This window comes from Fulmarus glacialis, unplaced genomic scaffold, assembly GCF_000690835.1.
Source record: "Fulmarus glacialis isolate BGI_N327 unplaced genomic scaffold, ASM69083v1 scaffold8017, whole genome shotgun sequence".
NCBI lineage: Eukaryota > Metazoa > Chordata > Aves > Procellariiformes > Procellariidae > Fulmarus > Fulmarus glacialis.
The window spans coordinates 17195-29741 of NW_009221216.1; the positions used below are offsets into that span (position 1 = coordinate 17195).

General features: G+C 43.2%; 1 protein-coding gene across 1 annotated transcript in view; it reads right to left on the minus strand.

The window, feature by feature from the left end:
• The window catches only part of MEGF6 (multiple EGF-like-domains 6), a gene marked incomplete at both ends in the record, with an annotated part of 43148 nt that overhangs the window by 16920 nt on the left and 13681 nt on the right, over positions 1–12547 (minus strand). Inside the window, 9 exon segments of the mRNA XM_009581010.1 lie at positions 2042–2173; positions 3272–3397; positions 3839–3973; positions 4979–5113; positions 5915–6043; positions 6370–6498; positions 8698–8829; positions 11432–11584; positions 12520–12547. The exon segment at positions 12520–12547 is cut by the window's right edge and continues 16 nt beyond it. Coding sequence (XP_009579305.1) covers positions 2042–2173; positions 3272–3397; positions 3839–3973; positions 4979–5113; positions 5915–6043; positions 6370–6498; positions 8698–8829; positions 11432–11584; positions 12520–12547 — 1099 coding nt within the window.

Sequence of the window (12547 nt, forward strand, 5' to 3'; positions counted from 1 at the left end):
CCTGGTCTGCAATAGTGGAAGAGCTGCCCTACTGAGACATCTCTGCAAAACAACTTTTCTCATATCTTTTCCTAACTAGAAATAAAAGCTTTTCTTTACCATGATCTTTTAATTTTTTAGACAGCCTAAGGAGTTATGGAAAGCTATCTAAATGGCTCTACACATTACCAACTGGTTTGATTTTTAAAATACGCATATTAGTGGAAACTTCAGATTCTTCCCAGAGTTTTCTTCAGCACCGAGCCTGAGAAGCCAGGTCCAAAACTTATTGCTGTCAACACTGGCAATTAATTTGTATGATTTTATGTGTCTAAGACCAAGTTTAGAAAGAGGTTTGTATTCTGTTGGCTTTTTGCAAGAGGGATCATAACAAATCAAGCAGAAAAGACGTGAAACAGGAAAAGGAAAGAATCAAGCAGGATGGCTTAACATTTATATGGTGCTATCCGAAAAGGGCAAATTTGTACTCTTACATGGCCATCAATATGGAGAGTGATGCTAAAGTCAACAGAAGGATGGTCTGCTCTTCCAGAGAACAGAATTTCTCCCAGCATTTATATTCACAAGTTAAGGAGTGACCTTAAGACACACGACTGTACATGCCACTCACTTGTTGAATAAATCTCCCCTAAACAAAATAAAAAATTGAGAATTAATCTTAAAACTAATCTGTGCTGAAAATGAAAACCAAAACTGTCTGTCAGTCAAAATGCTGACAGGACAGATGGTATTGGGCAAAGGGATCCATAGTGTTGAAATAAGAGCTTGTATCAATACTTTGCGCTTCATCAGCCATCTATTTCAATACTTTGAACCTAGATAATTAAGGATTATAACCACCCAGGCTGTGCAAACCCATAAACACACAATTTCAGAAACAATAAGATTAGCAAAAGTATATTAAAAAACTGTAATAGAGTAAGAACAAACAGAGCCGGTTTTTACACTTGCAGTTAAGTCCCTGGGAGACACCGTGTGCCCTGTGGAGCGAATATTCATTTGACTTACGGTGTTTGCAGTCGTGGCCAGTCCAGCCGGGGGGACACGTGCACTCTCCGGTGACGTGGTGACACTGAGCACCGCTGCTACAGCTGCACAACAGCAGGCAATTTTGTCCATAGTAACCATCGGGGCAGGCTAAAAACAGATGAACAGACTGCAATTTCACCTAGATAATAACTCAGGCACAGACCGATCTTTTCAAACAAGACAGTAACATCTTGCCCTCTAAAACATGCATTAGCTGAATCCAGAAATCAAAACATCTGTAATTTGTATACTAGGTGTCTGGGGCTGAGTCCTGTAGAGCAGGAGTGACTTTCCGGAACTTCTCCTGCATGTCAGGATCAATCAGAGGAAGAAAAAGAGTGCTGAGTGAACCTTCGTCAAATGCAATTTTGTGACTAACAAGGAGGAAAATATATGCCCCCAGTGAGGTCTTGCACGAAGCAGTGCTGTCCCTGAGAGCCTGTCTATGCCAGCACGACAGCCACACCCAAGCAGCCTTTAATACCCATAGGCTGGGTAAGGAGCCATGCCCCAGTAGCACAGACCGGTTGCTTGAGCATATTCTCATGGTCTCTGGTGGATCTGCAGAGACAGCACTGATACTACTCCTTCGCCCTCACCGTTTAATCCTAAATTATTTACATCAAGGAGCGTTGCTGCAAACATAACCCAGGAGTGGTGCCATAAGGGCCAGTTGGTCAGCACCTCTTGCCAAGCAACCAGAATTACAATGCAAGTATTGTGGCTATTACACATTGTATTTCTAAGTATATATTGCCGTAAATTAGATCTAATGATAACATCAATTTAGGATGCAGTTTAGCTTGTCATCTGCATTTATCTATAATCTCCCTCTGGCAAATCCTGTCAAATCCAACCTGGGAATTCCTGAAGCTGGAGGATAATTTATCTTGGATCAACGTGTCTAACATAACAAGCATCTCACAAAACAGCAAGCAGGTAGAAATCAAACCATAAGCTGCATTTTCAAACTGACTTTCTTTTCATGGAGAAGGCCAATGTGAGGACTTACACGCAGAGCAGGACGCCCCGGTGTAGCCAGGGGGACAGTCGCAGGCTCCAGTTTCTCTGTTGCACTGTCCCCCATTGGCGCAGGGCTCACAGGAGGACTGGCAGTCTGGTCCCCACCGGCCGGCCGGGCAATCTGGGAAAAAAAGCACACGAGATGCTCCCAATGCCATTTTCTGTTTCAAGGCAATTATAGATTTCTGCTGTTACTTGAAGAATTTAAATAATAGTAAAACTAAGCTGGATAAAGGGTTGTTATATTACCTCTATTGACATACAGCACTTTCACAGTAAACCTTCTGAAAGAGTCAACACGCCTCTGTACCGCAGCATGCAAGAACACATCTAAAGAGAGACCCAAAGGCTCTCTTCCAACTTCCGTCACTGTGTGTCTGGTTTTTTGGTTTGGTTTCTGATACAGGAACATCAGGAGTATTTGGACATATCCGAAAAATTAACTACTGCACTCAGCGAAGGAAACCTGCAGAGGACGGTAATCTGCAGATAGGTGCAGGAGGGGAGGGCTGCTGTTGTATTTTTGCTGGGCTGAGTGGGAGTCAGAATGGTCATACAGTCCAGAAGGACTGGATGTGAGGTGGAGCCCAGGTCTCCATTCAGCTCCACCTCCTTCACCAGGTTCCTGCTCTGCGGAGTGGTGAGCCCCAACCCAGGTCCACGCAGGGCAGATGCTCCTCAGGCGTGCAATAGCCAGAGCTCTGCAAATGGAAGAGGGGCATCTCATGGCCCCTTGGTAGTTCAGTGTCCCTAAGACTTTTTTTCTTCCCTTTACTTAAATACCCACGATAATGCTCTCCTTTTTAATTCCTTCCTCTGTCCTTCACTTGCTGGTTCCACAAGAGCTGTCTTTAGCCAAGGCCCTTCAACGGCTTCTGAGGCATGTTGCGTGCATATGGCAGCAGAGTCCCAAACTCTGCTCTGGGACTCAGAGCTGCTGCAATGCCCTGGTATCGCTGCCCAACTTGTACAGACCCAGCCCAGCATACAAATCACTATTATTAACTGGAGCGGAGAGATGGGTCAGGGTAACTGAATTACGCTCCCTCCTTTACAAGCAATCCCATGTGGTGGATGTCATATGTTCTGCACCAAGACTTATCCTTTACCCATCCTGCAAATGAAGCCTATTGCATTGCAGCAGTTTTGGTGGGAAACAGAATAATTCTACTTTTTACTGTGTCTGTCAAAGACACACACTTCCCTAGCCCAAACACACCTTGCTCACACATAGCACCAGTCTTCCCAGCTGGGCAAATACACTGCCCCGTCTTCGGATCGCATGGTGCTTCTCCACAGCTGCACCTCTGCTGGCAGTTCACCCCAAAGCTCCCAGGCTGACAAGCTGGTCAAAAGAAACCCAGAGACACGGTTAGGACAAGGAAGCATTTTAAAGACGTTAGGAAGCACCAGCAATTTTAAACTGAGCTGTGCTGGTACCAAGTGACCTGTGTTAGCATCAGTGTCTCAGCGACCAGTGGTCTGTAACTAACTGCAACAGAGCTCTAGAAAATCTGTGCCTGAAGCTTTAAAAGGAATTACAGTTACCTGGACAAACGTTACTTTTAGTAACTGGCCTCAGCCTTGTGCCTCGACCTTTGCAAGCAGAGTGACACAGCAGTTGCCAGGCTCCAAATACCAGTTTGGCTTCAGTGGGGAACTGCCAACTTGTATCGACAACAAATGTACCCTTTTATTTGCAACTTCTATATCTGAACATAAATTTCCTGAGTAAGCTTTCCCATCCAAAGTGTACCTCCCAGGGAAACATGCAGTGAGTACCTACATAAATGGCATTTTTCTCCATGAAACCCAGGTGGACATGGATGTTTGCAGACTCCTGTCTCATGATCACACAAAACATCAGTAGGACAGTTGCACCTCAGTTTGCAACCAGCCCCATAAAAGCCAGGCGTGCAGTCTGGAAAACGCAAGTAAGACACAGAACATGTATAAAGAAAAAGAAAGTTAAAAAAACGGAACAAAAGTCGGAAAATAGTTTGGCAGAAATTTGCAGAAAATCTATTATAATGTACATTTTAGAGGTGCTGATAACGAAGTGTAAATACTTATTAAACACTTGCATGGACATTTCAAAGAGTCTGCTTAAATACAACCCAGAAACAGAGTGGCAGAATACTTAAGGATATATTCAATGACAGCCATTACAGAATTACTCTTCTTATCTGTCTATACCTTCTGCTGCTCTCTGCCTTGGTGCAAAGCCAGTGCTGGGCAAGGGATGCTCTCCCCCAGAACTGAGCCATCACCAAGAATGCTGAAGATATTAAATATCGTCACTATTACTTTCCATCAAACCCCCAGAACTAATGTCATAAGTCCAGCCTGCCCAGAGAGGAATCTGAAGGGAGAATCCTTCTTGTGTTACTCCATTACTGTCTGGAGAGGGCTACAGAGACATGCAAACATGAATGTGGAATACAATTCTCTTTGAACTACCTCAAAAAACTACAAAGAATAAGTTGAATTCAAAGACCTGCAAATCTAAAGGAAAAGTAGCATTACTGAAGCCGTTTACAAATAACCCTGCTGCGATAAAACATAGGTTTTGTCACTTATTTACTGTCTGTGTGAAAAAAAGGAAAGAACAAAAGTGAAAACTCCCACAAACCTCCTTATTTAGGGTTGTATTAGAATTTGATTTCTAGGTTTCTGTTGTCATTTGATCAGGCTAAAACTCCTGCATTCTTAAGCTGTATTCCCCCTGATGTCCCTGTAAGCCCTGTGATATCAGGCACTCATAGAGTTTGCTATATGAAAAACCACAGACAAAATAATTAGTAGAATATGAATATATTAGTAGCAGTAGCAGCAGCAGCCCAACAAAGCAGATGGGAGGAATCACGAGAAATAACGCTAGGACAAAGGAATAAGCAGACATGAGGAATCCGGCTTTCTATTATACCTTTCTGACACTTTTTGCCATGATAACCAGGCTTGCAGGTGCAAGTCCCGTTCCTCGCGTTGCATTCCAGCGTGTGTTCTTTCACACACTGACACTCCTCCGAGCAGCCAGCTCCGAAGGCCCACCTGGGACAGGCTGCAGCCAGATGAAAAGAAATCATTAGCTCTGTAATTATGCATGAGTTATTTGAAGTTGCACACTGCTGCAGAATGCAAGTGCTGCAAAAAGCAAAACGTTAATTTTACTTTCAGCAAATACATCCACACTCCTATGACAGTGCCTATTAATGTGTGGGTGTGTAAAATATAGTTTACATGATTCCTTTATTAAGTAATTCATTTCATTTCAAGCAATATGTGGTGAATGCAAGAACCAGAAATGTTTCAAAGCAAACTTAGTTAAGTTTCTGAATGAAAAGTATTTGGATACAGTCCAAGACAAAAGCTTTCATGAAAAAAAAAAAAAAATCACAACTATTTTTCAATCTTGTATAGATTTTACGAACAAAACCTGTAAGTGCAAAGAAACTTGACCATCTCTTTTGTAACATTTTTGTTTTGATTCTTTTTATTCCCATTTAACCTTCCACCCTCATCCTGCCCCAAACAGCCCTGCTCCAACTGTATCAACAGCCAGACTTTAACCTCACCAACAATCCTAACGTAAACCTGCCTATCCCAACTGAACCCTATTACAGTCCTCACCTTTGTGCATCAGTAAATCTCAGTCCTTATGGCAAAGATTAATTGCTAGAGGAAAAGACTAATGAAGTTTCTGGGGCTCCTGGCATACATCAAAAGTCACGTCCTCCCGCTACTCCCAGCTCATGACAGAACCCAAAGCCTTGCTCAGTTTACATGTGATGTGGAATCTTTTTAAGACCGTTATGTTGCGCATGTGTTAAATAAACAGATCTGAAAAATTATGGGGACTTACTAAGATGGCAGAAGCGCCCGTAGAGCCCGGGGTCACACAGGCAGGCTCCGTAGAGTCTGTGGCAATAGCCGTTGTTGGCACAGTTGCACCGTTTGTTACAGTTCTTCCCAAAGAGACCTTTCGGGCAACCTTTTGAGTGCACAAACACAGCAAGGCATCAGCTGTTAAGTGTTAAAACACAAACACCAGATCAGCTCCCTTTTAGCTGGCACTAAGAAAAGACCACACTGACTTGTCGCTGACCTGCGCAGCCCATCCTTACGAGGCACTTGCTTTTTCTCACCCTCTGTCCTGCTTATTATTTAAACAAAGGTCACTGCAAAGCAAGCCGCAACGTTACAGTACGTCTCACACAACGGAGACTATTCTTATTCAGGCCCCTAAGATTTACCACGCACAATTACATCTGGATAGAAACAAGGGGAAAGCAGCGGTGAGGAGGAGGGCAGCCGTACCGTCGGCGCAGAGCTTGCCGTGCACGCCGGGCGGGCAGCGGCACTGCCCCGTGGCAGGGTCGCAGGAGCCTCCGTTCTGGCACTTGCAAATGCTGGCACAGCCTCTGCCGTACGTCCCCGGGGAGCAAGCTGCGGAGAAAGCAGGGAAGATGAACAGGCCAAGAAATCTTTTCCCTCTGCTAGAAATGAAGCAAGGTAAGACTCCAGTCATCAAAACTGAGCAAGGAGAGAGTCCTTTTAGTCAAGCGGGCTCTAAGTAAAGTCATATTCTTTCTATACAAGGTAATGCACATCCATCTAATATTTACTCGATAATTTTAAAAGGACACCTGAATTAACCAAGCTGACTTATGTGAAGTACTACGTGATGTATCCAAATTCTCCCCTGCATATGTTCCCCTCTACACAATGCATGGGCTCAAAAAACATTGCCGGTTAAAAAAAAAGCTTAAAAATCAGAGCACAGTTTTGAATATTTGGAGATAAGTATTTTAAACATTATTTCTTTTTTTTTTGTCCTCCTAAATACTATCATAAAAATGATGTTGTGTTTTCCTAACATAGTCTCAGAAATTCCCCAGATGATCATGGCAGAAATGGATCCACATCAGCATGGGACTCCTTCCTAAAGCTCTCATTGCTCCAATGCAACACAAATTGCGAAATAAAGCCTTGCTCCGCTATTTGCAGCCTGAGCTAGCTGAGTAAATACAGTTGCTGGAGTCATCTGACTTAACTGACATTTTATCAATGTACATTAAGAAACTTGACATTTCACATCAACTTCCATTCGGTTTCTTTCATGCATTATTACAGAAATGTAGTTCCAGTTTTCTCAACTGTTTAGCTTACCCTAAACCCATGGACTATGCTGTATACTAAGAAAGCGAGAGAAAAGAGTGAAAGCAATTGCATATGACTAATTCATACAGATTGTATATTGTATTTATCGCTGTCAATGCATACTTCATCGGACTGCAGGTTCGGCTCAATAAGGCAGTCCCATTAAAGTTCTTTAAATTCTGGAGGCAAATTCCACCAGATTACACGCATGGGCATCTACTGTAAATATAGAGCAAAAATGTTATTATTATTTATGAAGTGAACTAAAGAATTTGTATCCTGTCTTGACATTTTTATAATCTACCCTGAACCACCAAAGCACCATGAACAGAAGTAAGAATATCCCAACTTGATAGCTTGAGCTGTCTTAGGTGGACTAGAAATTATCATTTTAATCTTCTTCATTCCTATTCTCTCAGCTGTCCACAGTGTTTACACATCAAACCCACAATCAGTCTCCCAAATTAACTAGGGGCAGACTTGGTTTCAATCATTTGCTGTTTTTTCTATATTTCTGTCCTTATGATGATGCCTCCTAAACAATCTTGATGGTGATTAACCTGAAGATTGCTGTCTGCCGATGCTAAGCAGTAATTCTTCATCGTCTATTTGTCTCATCAGTGATAGCACAGACTTTCTGAGTACGGTGGGTCATCACGCCATACACCATGAAACGGAGGGACCCATCTCAAACACGCCGCGAGACTGCTGTGTGAAGTCTCAGACAGGCAACACAAGTTTTGCCGAACTGCAGATGAAGAACGGCGCAGGGTACAACAAGAAATGGCCACTCTATCTTTCCAGTTGGTTTTGACACTTACTTCTCAACCAGAAAGATCTTCTGCCAGGAGGCAGGAATAAGACGAGTAGAAAGCTATTACAAAGGGCACTGGCAGACTTGGCAAGAAAATTCTGAAAAATACCATTTCTAATACTAAAAATTAACCATCCCAAGAAAATTATGTTAATAATAAAAAGAATGATAAGAAAAAAAAAACAACAGGCCCAAGCTTACCAACACAAGGAGGAAAAAAAAAAAGCAATGTCTTGGGATGCTATAAAGGAAAAATCAAGTTTAGCATCTACGTCCACCCAGATTGTCACACCACCTGCCAGGACAGACTTCTGAAAGTCAGCGAGGCAAGTTGTGCAGCAAAGCACGGCAGGCAAACCTTGGGACTTTTCAGCAGCAGAGTGAACAGGAATGAACGCCAACACAAATACCGAGGAGGGGGCACTGTACCGTACTGCACTGGAGTGCAGAGACCTCGCTGTTTGAGGGTTTGTATTGTGTACTGTGGCACCCCTTACAATTTCTATTTAATGTGCCACATTACAATAAAATTTTGATCTGCCTATGAGGCAGCTGTGCTCCTTAGAGAGCTTTACAGATTAGAAGTACAATAGGTTATTCCTATTTCCTACCTATCTGCAGTGTCCCAGCACCAGGACAAAGTCCCCACCTTTCAATCACACTGTACTCACTTTCGTTACAGATAATGCCGGTCCACCCAGGTGAGCAAACACAGCCACTGTGTTCACTGTTACATCTGCCTCCATTCAGACAATCCTCACAGCTCAAGCTACAGTCATTGCCAAAAGTGTTATCAAGGCAAACTGAAACGAAAAAAAAATACAGAAGGCTTAGTGAGTATCCAGACAAAATAATTCCACAAGCTCTTACCTATCGTTCCAGATGCACAAGTGCAAAAAGGAACCTGCACAACATTGACAGTCTGAAAAAAAAGTATTCACGTTGTTAGCGTTAATGTTGGTAGCACCGCAAATATCACTGAGTCATCCCAAAAGATGGACCCAGATGGAGATTCCCAAACTTCTCTTCAAATTGTAGAGTCTAAATAAAAGGAAAGGTGAGACTTTAGCTGGAATTTACTCCCTTAAATACTGTAATTCCCCAAAGGGCACTTAAAAAGTAGTTTTAAGAACAAATATTTTGCCTTCAGTAAAAGTCAATTTTGCACCTAACGCTTGATAATATTGTATATAATTAAAAGTATTTCTTAGGAGAGAATCTCCTTTTCTCCTTGTTAGGCTCTCCTTTTTGTTCTTCTATTGCAGTAGATGGACACGGTGCTATTTAAGCATAGTCAAGTGATATTTTTAACAGCATAATTCAAGTGTTATTCTAGGAAAACAAAGCATAATACACATTTGTCACTTCCTTTCTTCTTCATGGACATGAAACAAAGCATTATTCTACATAGAAAAATGAAGAAATATGAAAATGCATTCCTCCCTCACCTTCCCCACCCTCCTTTTCTCCCTTGCACCCAAATACAAGCGCAGACACGCGCACCCTCGTGCTCTCTCTTTGTGGGGTCTATTGAGAAAAGCACAGAACATGTATGTTACTCTCTGCTGAAATAGCTCGGTGACATTAAGATCCTATCTACATGGTCAGTTTGTTGCTTTCGAGGCTTTACGGCTGTAGCTGGAGGCTTTTTGGAATGGGATTTTGAACACCTGAAAGCGAGCTGGCAGATTATTTCAGCTAACAGTAAGTCAGCAGACTGGTTGCTTTCCACCAGCAATTTTCTATGTGAGGCCAGATTTCCTCTAGGTCTCAGCACCCAACTGTTCCTTTCTCTGAAGCTGAACAAATGTCCAAGCTTTCAGAGACATTCAGAATCCCAGTGCTTCCGCTTGGAACAGGTTACAAATTCATACTTCAGGAGAAGAATACAAATTACCATCAAAAACATCATGCTTCTACATTAAAAAGTCATTCAATCTGTAGAAAATAGTTAATGACTTACACCAGCTTACTGTTTAAAGCTGTATTTTTATAATATAGACAGCAGCACAAAAATATGTCTGAAAGTGTAAGGAATAAATTAATATTTGGGACTTAAAAGAACTTACTAAACCATTACGAGTTTCATTTTTCCATCACCTTTTCCTACAAACCATCACATGCTGTAAAGCCTCAGCTTTAGAAAAAGTGCAGATGCTCAGCTATGACTGATAACACCCAAATTTATATGGCTAAACATAAATAAAACATGCAAAAACTGGTCAATAAATATTTGATTATGGTTTCTAGGCCTGATAATTTTGCCTGTGGTTATCTCATTTATCAGTTTCCCAACTGGTTATCAGCGTCGTCGAGTCCAGCTGGATGCTATGTGATTTGGGAGGTCTTAACAGTTTTGTTCATAAAAATAAGTTAATTTTTTATTGAAGCCAAGACCAGTTCCTGATTTTTGCCTGTAGGGCACAGTCCTCGGATGAGTAATTAGAGCTTATATAAAAATCACAGGACATACATAACAAAAATAAGAAATCGCATTCCTCCCTGGTGACCCACCAGCACTTACTGCGCTCATCAGAAAGAAAGCACAGGGTTTCAACTCATAATACTCTTTAAGTTTCCACCTTCAGGTGGAAACGCTGAAGTCATGCAAAGTCCAGGTGGGGTGCAAAGCTGCTTGCTAGAAGACACACGGACGTGCTGCTTTGCACCCGCTCCTGCGGCTGTGTGTACTCATGTGCTCTGTTTGCCACCGGTTGTGCCAAGCCCTTGGCCAGCCTGAGCTCCCTGTGGATGGGTCCGTGCTTTTCCCGGAGAACATGCTCAAAGCATCACAGGAGACTTGAATCTCCAGAGTTTCCACCCCCCAAACAAGAATACGAGTATCTTAAGCAAAAAAATCTCAAATTATTATAAAAAGGCTTGTAAACACCCCGCCCCACCACTCCCTTTCCTAGCTCTAGGAGAAAGGGAGTATTTCCCAAGGGCTGGTTCTCAGTAGAGCAGTTTTGGTGGATTTTGCGCATCACAGTAACCCCCGCAATCCTCTCGCCCCCGGGATGAACAGGATCTCTCTGTCTGTCGCCTCTGGGGCTTTGTGCAGACACCCTGTTCTTCCAAGAAGCCTCCCATCCCTTTCTTGCTGTGCTGCTCACTTTTCCCACGCCTCCCTCCGCATCCCTCCCCGCCGCTTGCAGGCAGCAGCACCCGCGACCAGGGAGCCTTCCTGATCCCCAAACATGCCATTTGGGACGGGACGTGTGGCAACAGCCTCCTCCCCACTGGCATGGAGGACAGGCAGAAAGCGGGACGAATGCTCCCCCCTCCTCTGCTCCTCCTGATGGGCTTAAGCCTGCCCAGCCCAGCATCACTCTCGCCCCAAATCCTCTTTCCAAAACTATTCCCCCCATTCGCTGCGATAGCTAAAAGCGACGCTCGTTCACTCACCGACCCTGTGCACCAGGGTGAGCTCTCCTCGCAAGTCTTCATCCTCGTAGAGGGAACCGAGCGCGTAGCGAAGGAGCTGGGGGGGCCCTCGGAATTGCAGCCCCGGAGCCGCAGCGAACCCCGCTGCCTCCTCCGCATCCGTCTCCTCCCCACCTAGGGCTGACACACACACACGTGCCATCAGGACCTGGCCCCGAGTCTTCCTCCGTGACACTTTCCTCTCATTTACATCTTCTTTTTTTTTATTATACTGGTAGATTTTCCAGCTACACCCCTGTGCAGCCTGCACAGCAGCCACAGCTGATTCATTTTCTCACCTATATTTATAAACAGAGTTTCTGCTATCCAATAAAGAGAAAAGGGTGGAGGGATTTCTTCTGGAAATACGCTCTGATCCTCGAGAGTACAAAAAATATTAAATGGGGAGTTTAATTTTCCTCACTTGAAGTCTGAGATTATTTTTAGTTAATGAAGGTCATTACTCTAGCTCATTTTGGAGATGACAAATACAGAGTGAGACTGGCTGTCCAATTTATTTTCAGAAAAACTAAAATTTGAGCCTTAAAATGATAGGAAATCAGTTGGATTTCTTTTTGGAGTTGGTTAAAACGTCAAATTCTTCCCAAGGTTTAGCAGGTGCTAACCTTGGTTATAAAATTAAGTTGCTAGGCTAAACTCTGTATCGGTTACACTGGCAGAAATCCAGAATCACATCCCTGACTTTACTGGAAAACTCGCCTTGGTTCATCAAAGCAGAATCTCGCTACCTTTTTTCCACAGGATGTTAAACTTCATCAAATAGTGCAAGAAAACTATCAAAATAGAATTTATTTCTAGAACACGAGGTTTGGGTTTTCAAACATGTCCAGAGGATTTAAGCGTTCATCTCCCATTAATCTTTGGCAAAACCCATTACTTGAGGATGAACTTGGGATCCATGTGTTGCACGTAGCTCTACCCTGGCCACCCTCAGAGATGGCTTGAGTTGGGCTCCCAAAATCCCAGGATCTGTAAAAATCTCAGTTGAATTCACATTTTAAACCGGTGGGAAATACTTTAATGGCCTTCAAGATGTGAAAATAACTTACCAATGCAGGACCACCTGTTAACACCAAG